General features: G+C 40.9%; 2 protein-coding genes across 3 annotated transcripts in view; one reads left to right on the top strand and one right to left on the bottom strand.

Annotated features, from left to right (window-relative positions):
- Positions 1 to 1,618: 1,618 nt before the first annotated feature.
- On the top strand, positions 1,619 to 21,444 carry LOC309796724 (zinc finger protein 81-like). 2 transcript variants are annotated; one of them, XM_082610016.1, is made up of 6 exons: positions 1,619 to 3,769; positions 4,345 to 4,388; positions 10,647 to 10,773; positions 11,090 to 11,188; positions 12,373 to 12,498; positions 21,329 to 21,444. In XM_082610016.1, exons 1-6 carry the CDS (start codon positions 3,727 to 3,729, stop codon positions 21,391 to 21,393), a joined length of 504 nt encoding a protein of 167 aa, XP_082466142.1. In that variant the 5' UTR covers positions 1,619 to 3,726; the 3' UTR covers positions 21,394 to 21,444. The 2 variants fall into 2 exon arrangements, with proteins under 2 accessions (XP_082466142.1, XP_082466141.1); XM_082610015.1 differs by lacking the exon at positions 1,619 to 3,769 and having other exon boundaries at positions 3,866 to 4,388.
- Positions 13,240 to 23,228, bottom strand: part of ZNF674 (zinc finger protein 674) — a 33,602-nt gene continuing 23,613 nt past the window's right edge. Inside the window, exon 5 of the mRNA XM_082610014.1 lies at positions 13,240 to 16,057. Coding sequence (XP_082466140.1) covers positions 15,432 to 16,057 — 626 coding nt within the window. The 3' untranslated portion in view covers positions 13,240 to 15,431. The remainder of the gene's footprint in view (positions 16,058 to 23,228) is intronic.

Below are 23,228 nucleotides of genomic sequence, written 5' to 3'. Positions count from 1 at the left end.
GGGTTTCTCTACTGTCCTCAGGACACTGTCATTCTAACTCTATTAACTTTCTCCTGCCTCCTGACAGGGGTGTCAGAAAAACTTATCAGGTCACCTCTCTTCTGGAAATAAATAGGTTAGCATCCCTAAACCTGGCCAACATTTAAGAAGGTACAAAGAATCACAGTGGGGGGCAAGTCCCCAGTCACGTGCCTGACAGAAAACAGACTCTTCTCCTTCTCCCGGGACTTCTACACAAGACTGGGACAGAGTCACTTCCCAGGAGACCTCCAGGTTGTAGATTTGGGCAATGATTCATCCAACCAACCTGGGAATAACACACATGCCACCACCTCCTCAGAGGCGAAAGGGAAAGACAGGGAGAAAGCAGTATGCTTAGATGGAAGAGTAAAGAAATGTATGTTGGATTCCATGACTGCTTTTGTCACTTGCTTCTCTCAACAGTGCCTGGCACGTGTTGGCTGTAGCACAGAAGGAATTGGGTGTACTGAGCCCAGACCCTGCCTTGCCCAGCCCAAGGAGTTCTCCTTGGTGACCAGGCAGGTACCACAAGCACACGGCACACACTTGGCCTCTTTCCCCAGACCCCGACAGGGAACAGAAAACTTTCCTCAAGGGCACTCCAGGACTTTTAGCAGGCCATGTTGCCACTGGCTGGCATCGTCAGAGAAACAGCTCTCCCCCCACTTTATGCTGTGCTTTTCAAACAGGCAAAGCCCAGATTCTCCAAGGATCCCCAAGGTCCCAGAAACCGGAGTTCCTCGATTTATTTCAGGAGAATCAGGCATCATGGTTTCCTCCTCATTTGTGCATGCTGCCTGCCCTGCAGCCCAACTCCCAGCCCCTCCTCCATGCTGCTTCCCCGACTGAGCCTGAACCCTGCTCTCTGAACCCTGGCCTGAGACCAGAGCCCGGCTCCGACGGCTCCACCCCGCGCTCAAGATGGCCGCGCCCATGTGTCGCCGTGGAGGCAGCAGGCACGACTACCGGTTTCTTATTGTGAGGATGTAAAGAAAGAGGAGAGCGTGGCTTTGGAAGATGGAGGGGCGGGAACTCCCCAGGGAGCACAGCAACAAGGAGGCCCGGCCGCGCGGGAGAACGGACTGGGAGAGCGGGCCTCGGCCTCTGAGGCGGCGGACTCGGATCGCCACGACACTCCGCGCGGAGCCCGCTCGCCTCCCGCCGCCCGAGACGCCTCCCCAGCCTCTTTTACGACTCGTCGCAGAAAATGCTGGCACGCTCTCGTCGCTCCATCTAACCTCAGAGGGAACGACGTCAGAATCCTTTGTCCCTGAAAGGCGCCGTGTTGCCCATTGGCTGTGTTGTCCCCCGCCCCCAAAGCCCGCTCCTGCGCGTGCACAGCGCTCGGGCTCCCGGGGCGACGGCGAGCGGAAGTACCCTGCTGACCCCGAGGGCTGTGCAAGTTGACGCTTGCGGTTGTTATCTGCCCTGAGACCTAGGGCCCCTGGCGGTGGAGTAAGGGGAGGCAGAGTTGGGGATGGGCTGGATGGGGAGGTCGGAGGGGCCTTGGGCAATGAGGTCGCGCCCCTGGGGTGTTGAGCGACAGGGCCGCGGTGGTGAGGGGAGGGGGCGGGGCTACGGGAGTCAGCGAGTGATTGGTTCATTGCTTGATTCATTCAGCGACCGTTTACTCAGTGCCTACTAAATGCCGGGCACCCCTGTGTTTCACAGTAGTCTGTTCACAATAGCCGTGTGAGTAGGTACTAGGACGCTCTTTGTTTTACAGAGAGAAAGCAAGAACAGAAAGGCTGGGAAACCTAACCAAAGTCACACAGTAAAGTGGAGGGATCCTTTTTCTTTTTTCGTTTTTTCGGCATAACGCTTATGCCTTTCCGACAAACGCACCCTAAATGTATCACTTTGCTGGCTCACTGTCTGTCTCTCCCCTGCTAAGAGTATGGCTCCGCAAGATGGGGCAACTCTGAAGTTTTGTTCATGTAGAACAGTAGAACCCGTAGAACAGTAGAACAGGCACACAGTAGGCCCTGACCTCTTATGAAACGCATAAAAGCGGCAGAGCAGGCGGCCAGTTTCGTTCCAGAGCCCAGGCCTTATCGGGCGGTAATTGAGCTCTTACTGAATGTCAATTCTTAAAACTAGAGTGAGGCACTGTGCCTTCTGGTGGCAAGGAAAACTTTGGGGTTTTCCTCAACTTCGCTCCATCATGGAGGTTGCTAATTGCATCGCCTGTGTGGTCGTTGCCTTTCCAGGGTCACGGTTCATAACTGAGCCCACGGCTCAGCAGCTTCACGCACCAGCTGATCTGCCATGGACTTCCTTAGTTAGACTACAGAAGACCCAGTCTGAGGCCTGAGAAGGAGGTGAGCTCCTCGGGTCAGAGGCAGAGACATGGTCCTGAAGTGATGGTCCCAGCAAAGATGATACCTTTGTCTTTGAATCCTTGGGTCCTGCCTCCTTAGAAATAAAATAGCTCCTCTGAGGGGAGTTGGAAGAGGAGCGCCAGCCCAGACCCCAGGGGCAGAGGGGGGAGGCTCACAGGACAGACCCAGATGCTCTGGTTAGAGGGAAGGGGCTCACAGGATAGCAGGTCCTGGAAGAACTGGACCTGCAGTGCCCTCTGTCCCTCCCTTCAGCTGAGAGAGAGCAAGGCTGCCTCGGTGACTCAACTTCTAGCCACCATCAAGAGCTGTGTGATGGTGGTCAGTTGAACCCCTATCAGAGGAGAGGGATGAAAGTTACAGACGGATGGAGGGACGCTGCCCTGCTGTAGTGCCTGCAAAGGCAGGATCAGGCTGGAAAGATTGACCCCCTGCCTCACGGGACTTTCTCCACTCCTGACACATTTGTGCACACACCATATACTTCCCTCTTGTGCCATGGGCTATTTTTGTTTTGTTTGTTTGTTTTTTTTGGCTGCCCCGCGCGGCATGCGGGATCTTAGTTCCCCAACCGGGGATCGAACCTGCGCCCCCTGCGGTGGAAGCACAGAGTCTTACCCACTGTTTGGCCAGGGAAGTCCCCTGGGCTATTTTTGCATTTGAGTCAGTCCCATTGTATAAACAACCCACTTACCTGTAGCAGAAATGTTGACTCTCCTGTACCCTGACTAGATGACCAAAGAGGTGTCTTTGGATTCTGTGTGTCTGTGACCTTTCAGCGTGGTCTCTAGGTAGGCCATCACCTAGCTTTGCTGCCTCTCATTTTGATGCTAGTAACTGGGTCTGGGAAGTGACTCATCAAGCTGCATCTTGCTGAACCCTGCTGTCCTGATCCTAAGGCAGGGATTGCCACAGTAGCAATGGTTAACAGAAGCTCCTTGCTGAAACTGCGTTTTGAACACGGCCAAATAAGGAAGAGCATGGCGATCAAATAAGGAAGAGCATGGTGATCAAATGGACATAATGGGAAATAAGGAAGTATTGGGGCGGGAACAGGGTGGCGGTGGCCCACTGAAGGGCGGAAGGAGCCTGGCCCAAGGTCAGTGGTTTCCAGCTCCATGTGGACCTGACCAATGCCTGGCCCTTAACCTCCCTCTACCCCGCTCCTTTCCTCCCTCCTCGCCCCTCCCTTCTGCCCTGCGCTCAGCTCTGGTTTGTCTCCTTCCTCCAAACCACAGCAAGCTGTCCCTGTCCTCCAGACTTTGCTCAGGGTCTATCACCTCCAGGGCTCAGTGTGATAATAGGTGACTTGTAATCATTTCTCCTTTTTATTTTACTAGTAAATGATATTGTGAAAAATGAAAAAATGCAAGTAAATAAAAGAGGAAAGGTGGAATCACCACTGGAAGGTAAGCAGTGTCAACGTTTTCATAAATGCTCTTCCTCAATAAATACATATTGCTTAACAAAGGAGATCGCACTGCACTTGCTTTCTGGTAACCTACTTTTAAATATGTTAAGAAATGAGAACGGGATTGCATTGCATTTTTAAAGCCCACGTGGTATTTCCCATGTTGTGTGTCTAAGTTTTGATCTGAGTCTCCTTTGCTGGAGGTTTAGTTGCTTCCAAATTGTTGAGTGGTGGAAACACCTACAGTTAACATCCTTGTAGCCTGTGCTTATTTATGATTGCCTTTTTATGATAAATTTCCAGGCACAGAATTCCTGAGAGAAAGGAGATGTCAGGTTGTTAATGGCTTCCGAGGAGATGTCTTTAATCACAAGTCATAAATCTGTCCAGGAAGAGAAAATAAATTCACGTGGGAAACCCACGGGATCTTAGCCATGTCCCAGGGGAACAGGCTGGAGCTACCAGGCCACGTGTCCAGATCATCCCCGGGCAAGAGTGATTGTTATTAAGCTGGTGATGGTGGTCTCATGGCTGTGTGCACTGATCGCGACCCTCCTAATTCTGCCTTCGTAGATCTCCATCCTTTGTCAGGGCAGAGCCAGATGGCCGTGTCCCAGGTGAGTTCCTAATTTACCCCCTACTTTGTTTCCAGTGAATTTGAGGCAGCGATTAGGAAATTATATTGCAACCTTGAAAAATCTATTAGTCCACTTAGCTCTGGCTGTTTTCTATTCAACCTGTCAACCACCTCAGTTTTCTCCAATCCTTCTCTTCCCCACCAAAAAAAAAAGGGGGGGGGGTTAGAATGAAAGATGCCTCTCAACTACTTCCCTTTTGGAACTGCACTTCATCTTTTCCTCTTTTCCTTCTCAGAGAAGATTGTTTACATACATAGACTTACCTTTCTTCCAGTTCACATTTTTGTTTTTAATTAGGGAAAATAATGAAAGTAAATCGATGCTTAATGTTTTAAAATGCATATAAAAATAGTAGCCCAATCATCCGTATTTCTTCTCCCCCCAGTACCTCATTCTTCCTCAGAGATGCCCTCTTTTAACATTTTGGTGATAAGGCGCTGTAGATGCATTTACATCAGTGTAATTAAGTGAAAATAGACGTATGTGTAACATGTTTTTGCACAAATGCTATCACATTCCCATACCCATCTTGCTTTCCCCACATGATTATATCCTGGATGTTGTTTCTCATCAATACATAAAGATTATTTCAGTTCGTATTTCGTGGCATGGATGTATCATGTAACTATTGCTCTATTCGTAGATATTGGGGTTTTTATTCATTTTTTTTTACTATTATAAACATGCCTCACGAACAGCTTTCTATCTATCTATAAGCTCAGTAGTATACGTGTTGTGGAGGGTTCACATGGAAATTAGATTGCTGAATAAAAGCCTGGAAAATTGGATCACAGAAATTATCTGGTCTTTGAAAATTAATGAAAGTAGTGATTATGAAGGATTTGGGAGTACAAATTTAAATGTAAGATGAAAAGGCACCCAATTCATTTTATGAAGCCACTTAAATTTGATGAAGATACTACAAAAAAGAAAATTATAGACCAGCTTTGCTTAAGAATATGAATGCCCCAAATTTTAAAATATTCTGCATAGAACGGTAATACATTGAATTACACATATTTTAAAGTAATGCATGCACAGGGTAAAAATTTCAAGCAAAAGCTTTGTTCAAGAAAAGGTAAAAAATAATTCTCCCTCTCACTCTGTCCCCGTGTCTCCTTCTTCAGTGTTTCATACATTCTTCCAGAGATAATGTATGCATCTCTATCTAGATATATGAATCTCTTAAAAAAATTTTTTTTTGCAAATTAAAGCACATTCTGGTCCTTGTCTTAATGATCATTCCATTGCAGTTGTACATAGCTTATCCCAGGGATTCTGAACTTTGGCACTCTTGCCATTTGGGGCCAGATTATTCTTTGTTGTTTGGGACGGTCCTGTGCATTTTAGCATGTATAGCAGCATCCCTGGCCTCTATCCGCTAGATGCCAGTAGCACTCACTCCCCAGTTTTGACAAATGTCTCCCGACATTTGCCAAATGTCTCCTGGCGGACAAAATTACACAAGGTTTCACACCAGTGGTCTACCTTATTTACAAAAATAGCCACTTGATATTCTACTGGATGGAAATGCCATTTATTATTTACCTTTCTCCTAGTGATGTATATTTAGGATATTTCTAGGCTTTTGCTACTATAAATAACATAGCAGTGAATATCCATGTACATTCCAGTTGTATGCATGTGAGTATGTCTTTCTAGAAGTGACATTTCTAGGTCAGTGGCTACACACATTTTGAATTTTGATTTAAGACTGTCAAATTGCCCTCCAAATAGCATGTAGCAGTTTGTACTCCTAGCAGCAGTATGATGCCTTTTCCCATAAACAGGCAATCACAGTGATTTTTGCCATTGTGAGGGGAAAAAAGAGTGGTGCATTTTAATTTGCATTTCTTGAATTGAGTGTCTGTTCATATTTTTAAATGCCATTTGCACTTTTTCCTTTCAGATGATTATTCTAAGTTGTTTGCCCATTTTTCTCTTGGGTGTGGAATTACTTTGATTGCTGATTGCTAGCTCTTTATGTTAACGTAATAAGTAAATTAGACCTCTATAATGTACGTTGTAAATATTTTTTCATGGTTTCTCATTTGACTGGGTTTACATATCTTGGAGAGTAGACACTTAAAATTTTAAAATGTGGTCTAATTTCACAATCTTTAGTGGCTTCCAGATTTCATGTATTGCTTCAAAAGGCTTTTGTGAGTCAAGATTATAAAAATGTCATTTCAGTTATGGGAAAAGGAGTGGTTAATGAATGATGGTGGCACAACTGAGTTTCCATCTGGATGGAAACAAAGCTAGACTCTTCTACATCATATGAAAGTAAAATCCAGATTGATTAAAAAACTACATATATATTTGAGAAACTAGATGAAAATTTAAGAGGATATTTCTGTAACCTTGCTCAATGCAAGAAATATTTTTAATGAAATACAAAACCCAGAAACCATACAGAGAAAGACTGTCAGATTAGACTGCATTAAAATGTTAAAATCTGTACAGTCAAAAGACATTTGAGGCTGAAAGGCGGTGCATATGATACACAGAGGATTTATATACAGAAAATGCAAACTGATGATACAAAAAAGACCAAAAATGTGATAGAAAAATAGAAAGATAGTACAGGCAATCCAAAAAAAAAAAAGGGGGTGATGCCATAAGGGAAGATGTTTACCTTTTCCTTATGGCTCATTTTTATTCCTCCTTTTCTGTTGCATTCCAACAAATGAAAGGAGTCTTGGCCCTTCTACTAACTGTTTGCCTTCCAGGTAGAAGTGTGTGTGTGTGTGTGTGTACAAAAAAACCCAAAATTTTTGCACGGGTTTTTAATGAAAATATGCTCCTACTATGCATACTCTGCTTTTTTTCATTTAACAAAAATACATCAGATATCCTTTCATGTCAGCCAATTTTTATAATGGCTGTTTTAGAGTATAGCCGTAACAATTTATTTAACGACTCTGTCATCCACCAGTCCAGATGCAGCTTGTTGACTATCAGGGTTCATTCTTATCAGAAGCAATGTTGCCTGGTGATATAGCTGTCATGCCACCATTATTAGATTCCCAGGAACACAGGACATTGAGGATCATCTCCCCTTATTTTTTGCTAATACAAATAATGCTGCCTTGACCATCCTTATGGCCATATAAATATTTCAGTAGGATAGAGTCCTGGTTAAAATATGAGAAAAAAATGTAATAGGTACTGCCCAACTGCCTGTCAACCAGCCTTCTATGAGAGTACTCATGTTCCTATATGAGGAACAGTGGCTCATGAACAGTGAGCCACTCGTGAACAGTGGCTCTTCTCTATCTTTTGAATGTTTACAAACCTTATAGGTAAAAGACAGTATCTTACTGTTTAATTAGCATGTATTTGAACTTTAATGAGGTTTATAATCTATTTGTATGTTTATGCTTATATTTTTGTTGCTATGAATCTTTTGTCTATTCTATTGAGTTGTCTTTTCTTAACTGACATCAAAATGTCTAGGGTAACAATCCTAGAAAGGGCACTGCTGCATTAAAGAGTATTTGCAACATACATTTTGATGTATATTAACCTGTTGCTCCACCCCCTCCCCCCGAAGGCAATAAATAACTTCTTTGGTGTTTTTCTACACACTTGACTGCAGTAGGTATTATCAACCTGTTTAATGTTTAAGAAGCTGAAGGGTATAAATAAGTCCTGGAGATCTAATGCCCAGCATAGTGATTATAGTCAACAGTACTGTATTATAAACTTCAAAGTTGCCGAGAGACTAGATCTTAATTGTTCTCACTACAAAAAAGAAATGATAATTGTGTGACATGATAGAGGTGTTAGCTAATGCTACTGGACTGGTGGTAATCATATTGCAAAATATAAATTTATCAAATCAACACATTGTACATCTTAAACTTACACAATGTTATATGTTAATTATATCTCAATAAGAAAAAGAATCTGAAGGGTGATAAATGGTATACTATTATAAACTTATTTCACATTCCTCCAGTTATACTGTATTAGGTTGTGGTCTCTTTCTTAAAGATTTGTTAGAATTTTAGTGTAAAAAGGAAATTAGATCATTGTTATGTAGCTTACAAATATTTTTACCACTTTGATACTGATGTTTGAGAATTTAAAAAATTATTTTCTTTCTGCTATTTAGAAATTTCTAATGTCTAGGTAATCAAGTTTGCCAGTCTTTAACTATATGTCTTCTGAATTTGGGGATGGCTTAGAAAGACTTTCGCCACTCTAGAATTATAAAAACTGTCAACTAGTAATTTTATGGTCATCCTGCACACATTTAAATCTCTGACATATCTGTAATTTATTTTGGAGTTCGGAGTGAGATAGATAGCTAATGCAGCTTCATGGTATGCTTTTTCCCTGCATAAATACCTAGCCAGATTTTGCTAATGACTTCTTTTCTACAGCGATTTGAGATACTTTCATTCTGAACCAAATTCTGACCCTGTGTATGTAGGATCTGTTAGTGGTTTTTAGCTTTCTTCATTGTCATTACTGAAGCATAACACTAAGTATAGCATGAATAAAATTCTTCCTCCTCATTAGAGAAATCTGACCTTGAGTTAAACTGGTTTTAGCTTTGTGTCCCTGGAAACCCAATAATGGTGGAATGACAGCTGTATTACCAGGCGTTGTTACTTAGGATCAAAATGACTCTTTTCTTTTTAATCTGTACAAATCAAGCATTTTATTTATATAGCAAGGAAGCACTCATTTTTTCTCCATTTGAATACCACACTTGACATTTAAGATCACGTTTGGCAGTGTACTGCAGGATGCTAAATAAGACTTCACCCATATCGCTTTGGATTTCTTGATATCTTGTTACGTTTTCCATCATCCACTGGAACAATTAGTTCAGCTTCCTTTACCTAAACTCGAAGCTTCCCGGATGTAAAAGCCACAATGACTCTTGATTGGTAAACAAACTGCACCTGGACTGGGAGGATTGTGAATAACTGAAAATAGCTAATAGGAAGCCACCAATTTGGGTTTTCCTCAGTCCAGTGTAACTCTCATAACTGGGCATATCCTTGGCCAGGACCTTGGAAGATGTGCTCAGGGGCCTGTTACAAGAGATACTGGTACATGGAACAGCTTCCGGCTTCTAAGGCAGATACTGCCTGCACTTGCCAGTGTGGCCCTGTTCCCGGGCACCTCAGGCGGGCAGGGGCAGGTTGAGCTACTGGATTGTACTGAGAACTCCTCTTGCTGGCGCCACTGCCCTTTGGCCCACTGTGTCCTGTCTCCCTCTGCAAAGCTGAGTAAACTGGTGCCACATATGGCCCATGGGGGCCTTGTGGGTGCAAAATGTCTCCTTGAATTTAAGGCCACCAAGTGTGGGTGGGACAGGATGGGATCCAGAATGTAAATAGGTGGATTATTGCTCTCTGATAGGAATCCAGGCACTTAGAGAAGTAAATTCTTATTTGGTGGTGATAAGATCAAGTACAGACCTTTCCTTTTTTACCTCAATGTGCTGACCAGGCCAGATATAGTCCTGTTCTTTGACTCATGATTGATTGGATAATCAGCACTGTTGGTCACGATTGAGTAGCTGTGTTTCGAACTGTTTGTTCTAGATCTACAGCCCCTTCAAAGCCTTCTCTGTCAGCCCTAAGCAGAACTGACTTCTCCCTCTTCTGGGTTCCCAGCCCTACCTCTGCCATTGCCTCCTTCCTTTCCTCCCACCCTTTCATGTATGAGTTTGTAAGTGTTGTTTTTCTCCCTCTACTAGACTGTATGTAGCTCCTTCAATTCAGGAGGTGTTTGTTTTTATTAAGCTTTACATCCTTAGAACTTATCAGCTTGGTCTCCAGTCAATAAATATGTGTTGGAAGAATGAATTTCCAGGGTAAAATATTTCTAACACTCGATCTCTTTCCCCATAGAGTTTAAAATAATTTTAGTTACATAAGCACCCTATATACTATACTATGTCAAATTGTGGATGGTGAACAGCATAAGAACAATTACGTAGAGAAAGGCAATGCAGTGTCTAAAAAGTGCGTGTGGAAACCCGACTGAATGGACTTTAATCCTTAATTCCTACCTGTGTGACCCTGGGCAGGTGACCTCACACTCTGTGAGCCTTCCTGTCCTCATCTGTCAGGGTTCTCCTGGGTGGGGGGGAGGACTGAAATCTTTCTACGTGTGAAGGACATAGGATGGGCACAGAGTGGGCACTTGATGTAACATACTGTCTCCGTCCACAAGCCAATCACTGGGCTAAGGAGGAGTGTGCTGTTGCAGGGAACCTTGACCTTCAGGGACGTGTTTGTGGACTTCACCCTGGAGGAGTGGCAGCAGCTGGACGCCACTCAGAAGAACCTCTGCAGGGATGTCATGCTGGAGAACTACAGCCACCTGGTCTCCGTGGGTGAGGGACCCTCCACAGGGTGACTGGAATGCACCCCCCAGGGCTCCCTCTCTCTCGGCTGCTGCAGCTCAGGGGCGTCTGGGCCCTGAATGAATCGGGCCTCAGGCTCACGGTCAAGAATTCATAATGGCGTTTGCACCTTGCACGGGATGTCCGTGCTCCCACATTCTCTGTGGATGGTCTGCACGAGGGCCCGCTAGCTGGGCTCACGGGGCAGTCACCGAGGCCAGACCATCTCTGCCCTGTGAGGATGGGCCTCGGTTCCGGAATGCCTCATGTGTCAATAACAAAGTCCTCTGTCATTTCCCCTTAACAGGATTCCTCGTGGCCCAACCAGGTGGGATCTTCAGGTTGGGACAAGGAGAAGAGGAGGCCAGGATGGCAGCTGGAGAAAGCCCAACACGGAGATGTCCAGGTGAGCCTGCGCCAGGCCAGTTGGGCCAGGGCAAGGGGACCTGGTGGGTCAGGGAGAGCTTGGCCTCGGAGGCACGCCCAGGAGTTCTTCTCAGAAACCCCAGACTTGGGGACACAATTCGGGTCTGATGGAACGAGCTGCTGTAATATCCACATGATGCCCCACCTGCTGGCCCTCTGCAGCCCCTTGTTCTTGGGGTTCAGACAGAGGCAGCCACTGCTGTTCTGTAGATCCCATCTCCACCTTCCAGCATCTGGGTGGCTAGGGAGACGTGCCCAGCCTTGTCTCCTTCCTCCTCCCTCTCCTTTCTGGAAGCTGTTGGGACTTTCCCCATCCCTTGGGCATTTGCGTGTTCATCAGAAGACAAGCAGATGGAGGGGTGATGTTTCCTCTTTACTTGGCATACTGTGGGCCCTCGAAGTCTGAAATGCAGAGTCTTTAACCTCAGGGAAATTATCCTACCTGGTTTACTGGAGTTGGGATGGACAAAAATCTTTGCTAGTGATCTTCAGCTCTACCAGGCAAGTGAGAATGGTCTCATGGAGATTGTCCTCCAATATTTATAATGATATAATATCAATCCTATACAAACCCTTTAGAAAAATAAGGAGGAAATAATTCCCAGCAAGTTTTTTAGACCAGCATTACCCTGACACCTGACCAAGAAATTAAAGGGAAAGAAGAGTACAGACCAATAAATCTCATGAATATTGATGTACAAACCCTTAACAAAATATTTAGCAAATGGAAGCCAATAATATTTGAAAATGAATGCAAGGTTAACATTCAGAATTCAGTTTAATTAAATATATTAACAGAATAAAGGCAAAAACATATTATCATCTCAATGGTTACAGGAAAATAATGTGGCAAAATTAATATATGTTCATGATAAAAAAAACCCTTAATAAACTAGGAATAGAAAGGAACTTCCTCAGTCTGTTAAAGGGCATCTATAAAACGCCAACATCATATTGAATGGTACAAGCCTAAACACTTTCTCTCAAGCTCATTAATTCTTTCCTTGGCTGTAATGAGTCTGTGATGAGCCTGGCATCCCTAGGAGTAAGACTGATGGGCACCAACAGAATTGCTGTTTAATATTACAATCAGAAAAAGGCAAGATTTGGGAATTCCCTGGCCTAACCAGGGACTAACCACTGGACTCCGCACTTCCATTGCAGGGGGCTCGAGTTCGATCCCTGGTCGGAGAACTAAGAGCCTGCAAGCCAGGTGGTACGGCGAAAAAAGAAGAAAAAAAAAGGCAAGATTCAAAGAGAGGAGTCTGAGGGCAAATGCTTCATTAAAAAGTGAGAGTCCCCTGCTGAGTTCCCAGACCTGAGCTAAATTTTAGATCTGGAACCAATTGTCTAGAGAGGTACCCATGTCCCTCATAGGAAGAACCCTACAACATTGTAGCAAACATAAAATACATAACTTAGTCCCTTCCCGAAGGAACCTATGGCCATTTATCTGGGTGACTATAGTCACTGGGGAAAAGGGAATATTTTTAGGACTATTGGACACAACTTTCTGAGTTGACATTAATACCCAGACATGCAAAGCATCACCATGGCCCTCCTGTTAAGAGTGGGGGCTTACTGGGTACAGGTGTTACACTGAGTCCTGGCTTAAACCTGATTCACAGTGGCCCACTGCACATGCAGACCCACCCAGTGGTGATTTCCTCAGTCTCCTAGTGTATAACTGGAATTCATATACTTAGCAGTTGGACCATTTACTACCTCTCTCCTCACCTGTAAAGTTTGTTAGCTGATAATTTATGTAACAGTATTCAGTGGTTACAGAGTAAAGAACTATGGAGATAACTTATTTTTATCCAAAAAAATCACATACAGATATTACAATCACAGGATACCCATTTTTAAGATGCAAAACATATACTCAAAACCATACACTCAGACAACCACATGGAAAAGGAATAGGGAATATATAGACATATATGAAAATAGGGTCATTTTAAGAAGAGAATGGTGTCACATATTAAAGACAAAGCTGAATGGGAAAATGGATTCGAAGACAGAATCAAGTATGTACAAGATCATTTTATTGGTAGTTTCTGCAGATGACATTTAAAAAATTAAAAAATCAATAATCCTACCACCCAAGTGGTAATGTGGATAATCTGCTTAATAATTTGTTGTATTTCCTTCTGAGCTTTTTGTTCTGTGTCTACCTATACACACATACCTAAAACAGATACAAATATAAAACAAATATATTTGTATACATATATATGTGCAAATAATTTTACTCAGCATAAACTGCTACTTTTCTGTCAGCCAGATTCACTGATATAATGGTGCATTATCCATCCTTGATGTATTTTTTTAATAATGTAAATTATGTGGTACATTGTTTTATGTTTTTTCACTTAGCCAATTACCATGAACATTTCCCCAAATCCTCAAACATGAGAAAATTTTTAATTAGTGCATACTATTCTATCTTATTGATATGTCAGTTTTTAATCAATTGACTATTGGATATTCAATTTAGTTTTTTTCTATTTTAAATAGTATTGTGTTAAGGGAGATAAGCTGAAAATTAAAGACCTTTTATTGACTAATAAAATGAGGCATAAATGTAACCATAAAATGATTACCCTTAAATATTAAGTTGTAAGCACTGTTCCTAAGTGAGGTGTGTCAAAGCTTAATATATGCCTTTTCTGTAAGGGGTTTGCATTTTTGCACTGAAAGTGTTGATGAATATGTGTAAGATCTCCTGTTTGAGCTCCTTTGTTTCAGGGATCATGATGACTCATACTCCATCACACCACTTAAGGAAGCAATTTTTCTATTTTGTTTAAGAAGTAAACTGGGAGTTTGCCCTAGCTAGGATTAACAATTTTTGCTTTATATTTTTCTTTCAAAAATGTCATCCTCTACTCCACAGTGAACATATCTTAATGACTGAGTGCTTGTTTGCAGCCTCTGCACCTTTCACACAAAATGTGTGGTATAGACTATGGAGCATATTTCTCTCATAATTTCTAACACAGTTTTCTAAACTCATTAAGTTCTTTGTTTTTCCTCAGCATAAATACTCTGATAGGCAAGGACATTTAAATTCTTTCTAAAGTCTTTTCCAGATCAATATATTCACAGTTTTGCCACTTTTGAATTCTCTGGTATACAGTTCTCCACTTGTGTAAGAATTCTGGGTGAAAAATTGATCACATTTATTATATGCTTCTGGAATTATACTTCTGTGCCTTTTATTAAGTTAAATGAACATTAAATATATGAAGAGTTTTTGACATTTTTTGATATTTATAAGGTTACTCCCCAGGATGAATTGGTATATAATATAATGAGGTATAACTAGTGAAATTATCTCACAGTAAAGTATATTAATAGGTTTTCTCTCCTGTATGACTTTTCTGATGTTTAATGAGAGTTGACTTCCCACTGAAGGCTTTGCCACATTCTCTGCATTCATAAGGTTTCTCTCCTGTATGAGTTCTGTGATGTACAATGAGAGTTGATTTCACACTGAAGGCTTTGCCACATTCACTACATTCATAGGGTTTTTCTCCTGTATGACTTCTCTGATGTTTAATGAGAGTTGACTTCCTACTGAATGCTTTCCTACAGTCACTGCATTCATAGGGTCTCTCTCCTGTATGAATTCTCTGATGTTTAGTCAGTGGTGACTTTTCACTGAAGGCTTTCCCACATTCGTTGCATTTATAGGGTTTTTCTCCTGTATGAGTTCTCTGATGTACAATAAGGGTTGACTTCTCACCAAATGCTTTCCCACATCTTCTTCATTCATAAGGTTTCTCTCCTGTATGAGTTCTATGATGGACAGAGAGGTGTGATTTTCCACTGAAAGTCTTCCCACATATGCTGCATTCATAGGGTTTCTCTCCTGTATGAACTCTCTGATGAACAGAAAGGTGTGACTTTCCCCTGAAGCCTTTTCCACATTTACTGCACTCATAAGGTTTCTCTTTTGTATGAGTTCCTTGATGTTTAATGGGGGTGGGTGTCTCATCAAAGGCTTTCCCATGTTTATTGCACTCAGGTTTCTCACCTGTATGAGTCCTTTGATGTGTAAGGCTGGACTTACCACATTTGATAGCTTCATAAAATGCTTGTCTAATGTGTGTTTTTTCATGTCTAATAAGGTGATATGAACTCTTAAAAGCTTTTGCACATTCACCACATACAGATGGTTTCTCTCCTGTATGAGTTCACTGATGTTTAATCAGAGTTCACTTCTGGATAAATGTTTTCCCACATTCACTGCATTCATACGGCTTCTCCCCTGTATGAGTTCTCTGGTGTGCAGTGATGGTTGACTTCTGGCTGGAGGTTTTTGCACATTCACAGCATTCATAAGGTTTCTCTCCAGTGTGAGTTCTCTGATGTACAACAAGGTTTGCTTTCTGGATAAACACTTTTCCACATTTAGAACATTTATAGAATTTCTCCCCAATTTGAATTCTTGGACTTTTATTAAGGGCTTGCTTATGGTGGAGGGCTTTTCCATGTTCATTAGGCTCAAAGAATTTCTCTCCAGGTTGAGCTTTATCAAGATTAGAATGGAAGCATAATTTCCAATATGCCTTACATTCATCATCTTTCTTTCTTACATAGCTTCTACTTTGACTAAGAAAATTTAAATTATGTTTTGAACACTCTCCCCATGAATCATAGTTAGGGAGTCTTTGTCTTACAGAAACAAAGTTTGTGCTTGGATAAATGATTTTTCTGTATGTTCTGAATTTTTGGCCACTTCCATCCTTCAGTGTTTCCTTATCAATGGATGCAGCTTGCCACAGAGGTTTGTCTTGGCTTTCCTTGTGATTATCTGTTGGGTCACCAACTTGCCAGAATTCTAGGGAAAAAATGCAATGAATCATCAAACTTATAAATATTTCTACTATAATGTTATGGCATAAAATTAATTCATAAATGCCCTGCTGTGAACTCCTATTAATGGACCTGAGCTGATGTGGATGAACCCTCCCTATGCTCCACCACCACCACCTCCCTCAACTGTAAATACAAAGAAATGCTGGCCCATATTTAACAGAAAATAATTTAATACCCAGTCAAGCTCAAAACCAAGCAAAGAAAGTTTTTAGGTGTCAAAACTGAAGTGAGAGTTTAAAGTGATGGGGTGAACAGAAACTGAAGGTTGAAGATTTGCAGGGGAATCCAGACCACAGGGCACAAATGTTCAGGAAACTAGAATATAATCTGCACTTAAAGTAGGAGCCACAAGGGCATCCATGCGTGTTAAACAGGAACTAGAAAGACTCCCCACTGGTCAAGGAAATTGGAAAGAAGGATATTATATGTAAGAAATCAAAAGCCTGATATGATACTATATATAGAAATCCCTAAAGACTCCACACAAAAACTACTAGAACTGATAAATTCAGCACGGTAGCAGGATACAAGATTAACATATAGAAATCAGTTACATTTCTTTACACTAACAGTGAAATATCAGAAAGGGAAAGTAAATAAACAACCCTTTTTAAAATCACATCAAAAAAATGAAATACTTAGGAATAAACTTGACCAAAGAGGTGAAAGACTTATATGCTGAGAACTATAAAACATTGATAAAGGAAACTGAAGAGGATTTGAAGAAAAAATATCCCATTGTCTTGGATTGGAAGAATTGTTAAAATGGCCATACTACCCAAAGCAGCCTATAGATTTAATGCGATCCCTATCAAATTACCCATGACATTTTTCACAGAACTAGAACAAATAATTCTAAAATTTATATGGAACCATAAAAGACCCAGAATTGCCAAAGCAATCCTGAGGAAAAAGAACAAAGTAGGAGGCAAAACCCTCCCAGACTTCAGACAATACTACAAAGCCACAGTAATCAAAACAGTATGATATTGGCACAAAAACAGATATATGAATCAATGGAACAGAGTAGAGAGCCCAGAAATAAACTCACACACCTACAGTCAATTAATTTTTGACAAAGCAGGCAAGAATATACAATGGAGAAAAGACAGTCTCTTCAGCAAGGTGCTTTGGCAAAGTTGGACAGCTGCATGTAAATCAATGAAGTTAGAACACACCCTCACACCACACACAAAAAATAAACTCAAAATGGCTTAAAGACTTAAATATAAGACATGACACCATAAAACTCCTAGAAGAGAACATTCTCTGACATAAATCCTACCAATGTTTTCTTAGGTCAGTCTACCAAGGCAATAGAAATGAAAGCAGAAATAAACAAATGGAACCTAATCAAACATAAGCTTTTGCACAGCAAAGGAAACCATAAACAAAATGAAAAGACAACCTACAAAATGGGAGAAAATATTTCCAAATGACGTGACCAACAAGGGCTTAATTTCCAAAATATACAAAGAGCTCATACAACTCAATAACAAAAAAAACAAACGGACTAATAAAAAAAATGGGCAGAAGACCTAAATAGACATTTCTCCAAAGAAGACATACAGATGGCCAATAGGCACATGAAAAGATGCTCAACATCGCTAATTATTAGAGAAATGCAAATCAAAACTACAATGAGGTACCACCTCGCACCGGTCAGAATGGCCATCATTAAAAATTCTACAAATAACAAAAGCTGCATTAGGATGTGGAAAAAAGGGAACCCTTCTATACTGTTGGTGGGAATGTAACTTGGTGCAGCCACTATGGAGAACAGTATGGAGGTTCCTCTAAAAACTAAAAATAGAGTTGTTATATGATCCAGCAATCCCACTCCTGGGCATATATCTGGACAAAGCTATAATTCAAAAAGATACATGCATGCCTATGTTCATAGCAGCACTATTAATAATAGCCAAGATATGGAAGCAACTTAAATGTCCATTGACAGATGAATGGATAAAGAAGATGTGGCATACACACACACACACACTGAAATATTACTCAGCCACAAAAAGAATGAAATAATGCCATTTGAAGCACCACGGATGGACCTAGAGATTATCATACTAAGTGAAGTCAGAAAGAGAAAGACAAATACCATATGATATCACTTATATGTAGAATCTAAAATATGACACAAATGAACCTATCTATGAAACAGAAACAGACTCACAGACATAGAGAACAGACTTGTGGTGTGTTCCAGGGTTTCTGTGCCAAGGTGGAGGGGGCACGGGGGAGGGATGGATTGGGAGTTTGGTACTAGCAGATGCAAACTATTATGTATAGAATGGATAAACAACAAGGTCCTACTGTATAGCACAGGGAACTATATTCAATATCCTGTCATAAACCATAATGGAAAAGAATATATATGTATAACTGAGTTACTGTTCTGTACAGAAGAAATTAAACACAACATTGTAAATCACCTATACTTTAATAAAATTTAAAAAAATCAAAAGCCTAGTTCTGTAACTCAATGCAAATGATTATAAGTGTAGTACAGAGCCCATAAGCTGAAAAATTAAACTAAAAATTGGTCTTGTATTAGTAGGTTCCTAGTAGTGGCAAGCTTTCCAAAAGATATATTCTTGTGTTTTTATAGCTTAGGAATCACAGGATATCTATGGAATACCAATTTTCACTGAAGAGTTCACAGTAAAAAATTAACAACTTCACAAGGAAATGACCCATCATGAAAGAGAATCAGCAGATACATTTAAAGATACTCCCATTCCTAGAACTGTAGCTAGTAGAACCATGTGAACTTCAAAATAAATATATTTCAACTATTCAAAGAAATAAGGTAAGAACTAGACTGTGGGGGAAAAACTAGGAAAATTATATACAGGCATTATTTTTTAAACTCTAAATAAAGAGGTTGAACAGTAGATAGAAGTTGAACTTCTAACTACTACTTCTATCTAGTCACAGATAAAGACAGATTTAACAAATGAGATGACAGATCTTGAGAAATCACCCAAAGTGTAGCATGAAGAGCTAACAATGGAAATATGGTAAGAGAAATAGAGAAATTATAAGTTCCAAAATAGGTTTAATAGCAAATCCAAATAGAAGACTAGAGAAAAAGGGAGAGGGGGCAATATGCCAAGAAATGGGTTAACAGAGCAACCCTGAGACTGCTATACTTAGAAAGGGTAGCTTGCAAGGTTGGCCCTTGGCTGCCATCTGGGAATCTGGAGTTCAGGAATGTCCCCACCACTGCCTAACTGATACGGCTGCTTGTACAAACAATGTGATTTAAGCAGAACATTTCCTTTCCTTCTGGGGGTCTGGAAGTTTGGTATTTGCTAGGCAGTCTGTGATGTGAGGACGCTGACTGAGTCTCTAATGGGCTTCCCTGGGCATAAACATCACACACATGTTGCTGCACTTTCACTGCTGGGAGAAGTGTGCCCTGTGTGACCCTAGGTGGGAGGGAGAGAGCATAAGGAACCCTGTACATGGAGTCCTCCAGATTCTGCTAATGTCTTTTTCCCTTATGCTCTAGTTGTATATCCTTACTATATCACTATAATAAATTTTAGCTGTAAATACAACTAGATGCCAAGTCCTGGGAGTCCCTCTCGAGAATCTCTGAATGTGGTAGTGGTCTTGGGGGACCCGCAATCTAGGCAATATTTGAAGAAACAATGACTGGCAGTTTTCTGGTATGGAAGAAAGGCATGTATCCTACTCTTAAATGTCCAGAGTCCTGAGTGTGGTAAATAAAAGCAAATCTGCACCTAGCCACAGTTCTGTGTAACTGTAAGACTTTAAGAAAGTATGTATTGAAAGCTACCATGAAGAAATTTTAAAAATCACCTATAAAGAAACAATTAAGTCAGCAATAGATTTCATCAGCTAAAAAAGAAGCCAGAAGATTACATATTTTCAAAGTCCTAAGAGAAGATGTCACGTTAGAACTCTATCCCCAGATAAATTATTGCAATGAAAGATGACAAAAAAGATGTTTTTGGACAAGAAAAGACAGAGAATTTGCCACACACAAAGCCTGCTAAGAATAATGCTTAGTATTGAATTATTCAGGAGGAAAATGACCAAAGGGGAAAAAGGCAGGGGGGAGGGTAAAGAAAATCCAGCAAAGGCAGGAAAAAAGAGGTAAAGGAAAAGCAGGATATCTAGAAAATACAATAAAATAAGAAATACAAATAAAGTAGTAGTACAATAAATAAGTATTAACCCCATTAATTATAGGCCAACCATATTAAATTGTACTTTTAAAAATCAGCTGTAAGTTTTCAAAAGACAATTAGAGCAAAAAGAAAGAAATGTTGAAAATAAAATCATAGAAATATACCTGGCACTTAACCAAAGGAAAATTGGTAAAACAATGCTTATGTTATACAAAACAGAATGACCTGGATGCCAAAAGCAAGTAAGGACAGAATATGACAATATTATAAAGGAATTTCACTTACATAGATGCAAAACTCTTAAATATACAAGGCAAATTGTTTCTATTTATGACAGAAAAAAGGTTATACATCTAGTAATGTTGAAAATGTATATACCCTACTATGTATTCCACTTATACCAGAGAGAAATTCTGCAAATATGTACATGTAAAAGAATGGCAACAAGATATTAGAAACAACCAGATGCCCAGCAATAGAGGCTTGGATTGATGGACTGTGATACTCAGCTGTTGGAATGCTATGCAGGAGTGAAAAATGAATGAACTAAATCTAACATATCAGCATAGCTAAATTCAAAGGGTAACACTGAATACTGAAAAAAAGTTGTAGAAAGACCCCTATGGTTCTAGAGCACTAATCTGGTAAATTTACAAAAAAGAATGCTATACTGATTACAGATGCAAATTTATGTAGTAAAAGTTTAAAAACATGGGTTAGAAAGATAACGCACCAAATTCATGATATTGTTTGCCTGGGGTGGGAATGAAGGGAGCAGGATTCAGGAGAGGAAAAGGGAGGCTTCACCTTTAATTGTAAACCTCTAGTTCTTTTATAAACAAAAAACCACCACCACCAAATGACAAAATCTTAGCATTTGCTAATTCTGGGAGGTAACTACAAGGGTATTTGTTATGACTATGATTTTCTATACTTTTCTGCAGTTTTAAGAGAAATGCCTTAAGGCGGGGCTTCTGGAACAGTGGAGTGAGGACCTTAGTAAATCCTCTTCCCCATAAAAGCAATGAAAATACTGGCAAAATTATCAAAATCTGTCATTTCAGGACTTTGGAAATTAATCAAAGGCACGCAACAGATTAAAAAGCATTTATTCAAGAAGAACCAGTGAACCTCACTAAGAGCAGCCAAGTGTGTGGTTTTCCACTTGGTGCTACTTTCCCCCACCCCCACCTCCACCCCAAACCGCTGGCTCCTCAGCTCCGTGGTCCGGAAGCAGTGAAAACTGGCATTGTCACAGCAACTGAAGGGAGTTCCACCAAAAGCCTCATCTCCAGAGTACTGTTACTACTTGACCTAACTTGGAGCTCGGCTCCAAGAAAGAAGGGACAGTATCTGGTAACTCCAATCCCCATGAAGAAATAAACAGCACCAGTAAAGGTAATGTGCAGCAAAGTGTTAACATGTCAGGCCTGGCTGCTGCCTGAAGTTTGGGAATGCAGATTGTGGAATGTTCCCTATGTTGATAAGATGATTTTTGCCTGCTTGGGGCACTGAACACCTGATTTTCTTCTGGGTGACTAGATGCCTGGAGGTGCCTATTTTTAGTGGGTAAACTTGGAATCTCCCACAGACAAAGTGAAAAGGGCTTTCTAAAAAGCCTTACTTGCCGCTTGGACTTGAATTGCAGCTGTCTAGCCCTGTAGCATCTTGGCTTTGCACGAGAAAGGAGCAACTATCCCTGCGGGGATTTGTCTCCTCTACCAAGTGCCCAGCAATGCTGGTGAAAATGAACCCCCTATTAGGACACGTGAAGAAATGTCAGCAAGCATTGAAAAAAAGGGGAAAAAATCTTACAAGCTTACAGATAGAAAAAAAATGATACCAAGTATCAATAATCAGAATAGGCTTCAGAGTTCTCAAAAGGAAAATTACAATCAGAAGACAATGGAACAATGCCTTCAAAAGTCTAAGGGAAAGAAATGTCCATCCTAGAACTCTACCCCAACCAAGCTCAACTCTCCATCTTGGATGAGGATTCAACACTTTCAGATATTCAAAAATCTCAAAAAATTTACCTCCCATGGACCTACATTCTTTCTTAGGAAAGTACTGGAAGAATGTGCTCCAGTGAAATGTGGAAAAAGGCATGGCATAAAGCAAACGAAGGAATCCAACAATGCAGAAATGGAGGGAATTCCCAGAATGATGGTGAAGAGATGTCAGGATGGTAGCTGAGCAAACAGGAATGAGGATAATCCACCCAGAAGGAAGTGGTCAGAGGCCTCCGGAGAAACTCAGGGGTATGACATTGATGGGACACTTGAAGCTCTGAAAGCATTCAGAATCACTCTAGTCAACTGGTCATGTTTAAGTTAAACTGGTGATAAGTACATAGCAAAAGAAGCAAATGAAAGAAACGACAATTTTTAACCAAACGAAACTAAAAGTTATGCAGAAAAGGTAAATTAATCATAGATAACTACATGGCTAAGCTGTCTATAGTGTTTATATAGTCATTATATTGTAAACAGTAGTACTGACGTAAACCAAATTTATGGTATAATCATATTGGGAACATGGGAGAACAAGAAGTATTTGTGTTCCAAAGAAGACATAGAGTTGGCCAACAGGCACGTGAAAAGATATTCAACATCACTAATCATCAGGGAAATGCAAATCAAAATCACAATGAGATATCATCTCACACCTGTCAGAATGGCTACCATCAAAAAGAACACAAATAACAAATGTTGGGAGGATGTGGAGAAAAGGGGACCCTCGTACACTGTTGGCGGGAATGCAAACTGGTTCAGCCACTATGGAAGACACTATGGAGGTTCCTCAAAAAGTCAAAAATAGAAACTACCATATGATCCAGTAATTCCACTCCTGGGTATACATCTGCAGAAAACGAAAACACTATTTGAAAAGATACACGCATGTCAATGTTCATAGCAGCATTATTTACAATAGCCAAGACATGGAAGCAACCTAAGTGTCCAT

Source organism: Mesoplodon mirus (assembly GCF_964341445.2).
Source record: "Mesoplodon mirus genome assembly, chromosome: X".
Lineage (NCBI taxonomy): Eukaryota > Metazoa > Chordata > Mammalia > Artiodactyla > Ziphiidae > Mesoplodon > Mesoplodon mirus.
Note: the sequence above shows the minus strand (reverse complement) of the source record. Positions and strands in the feature narration are given on the sequence as shown.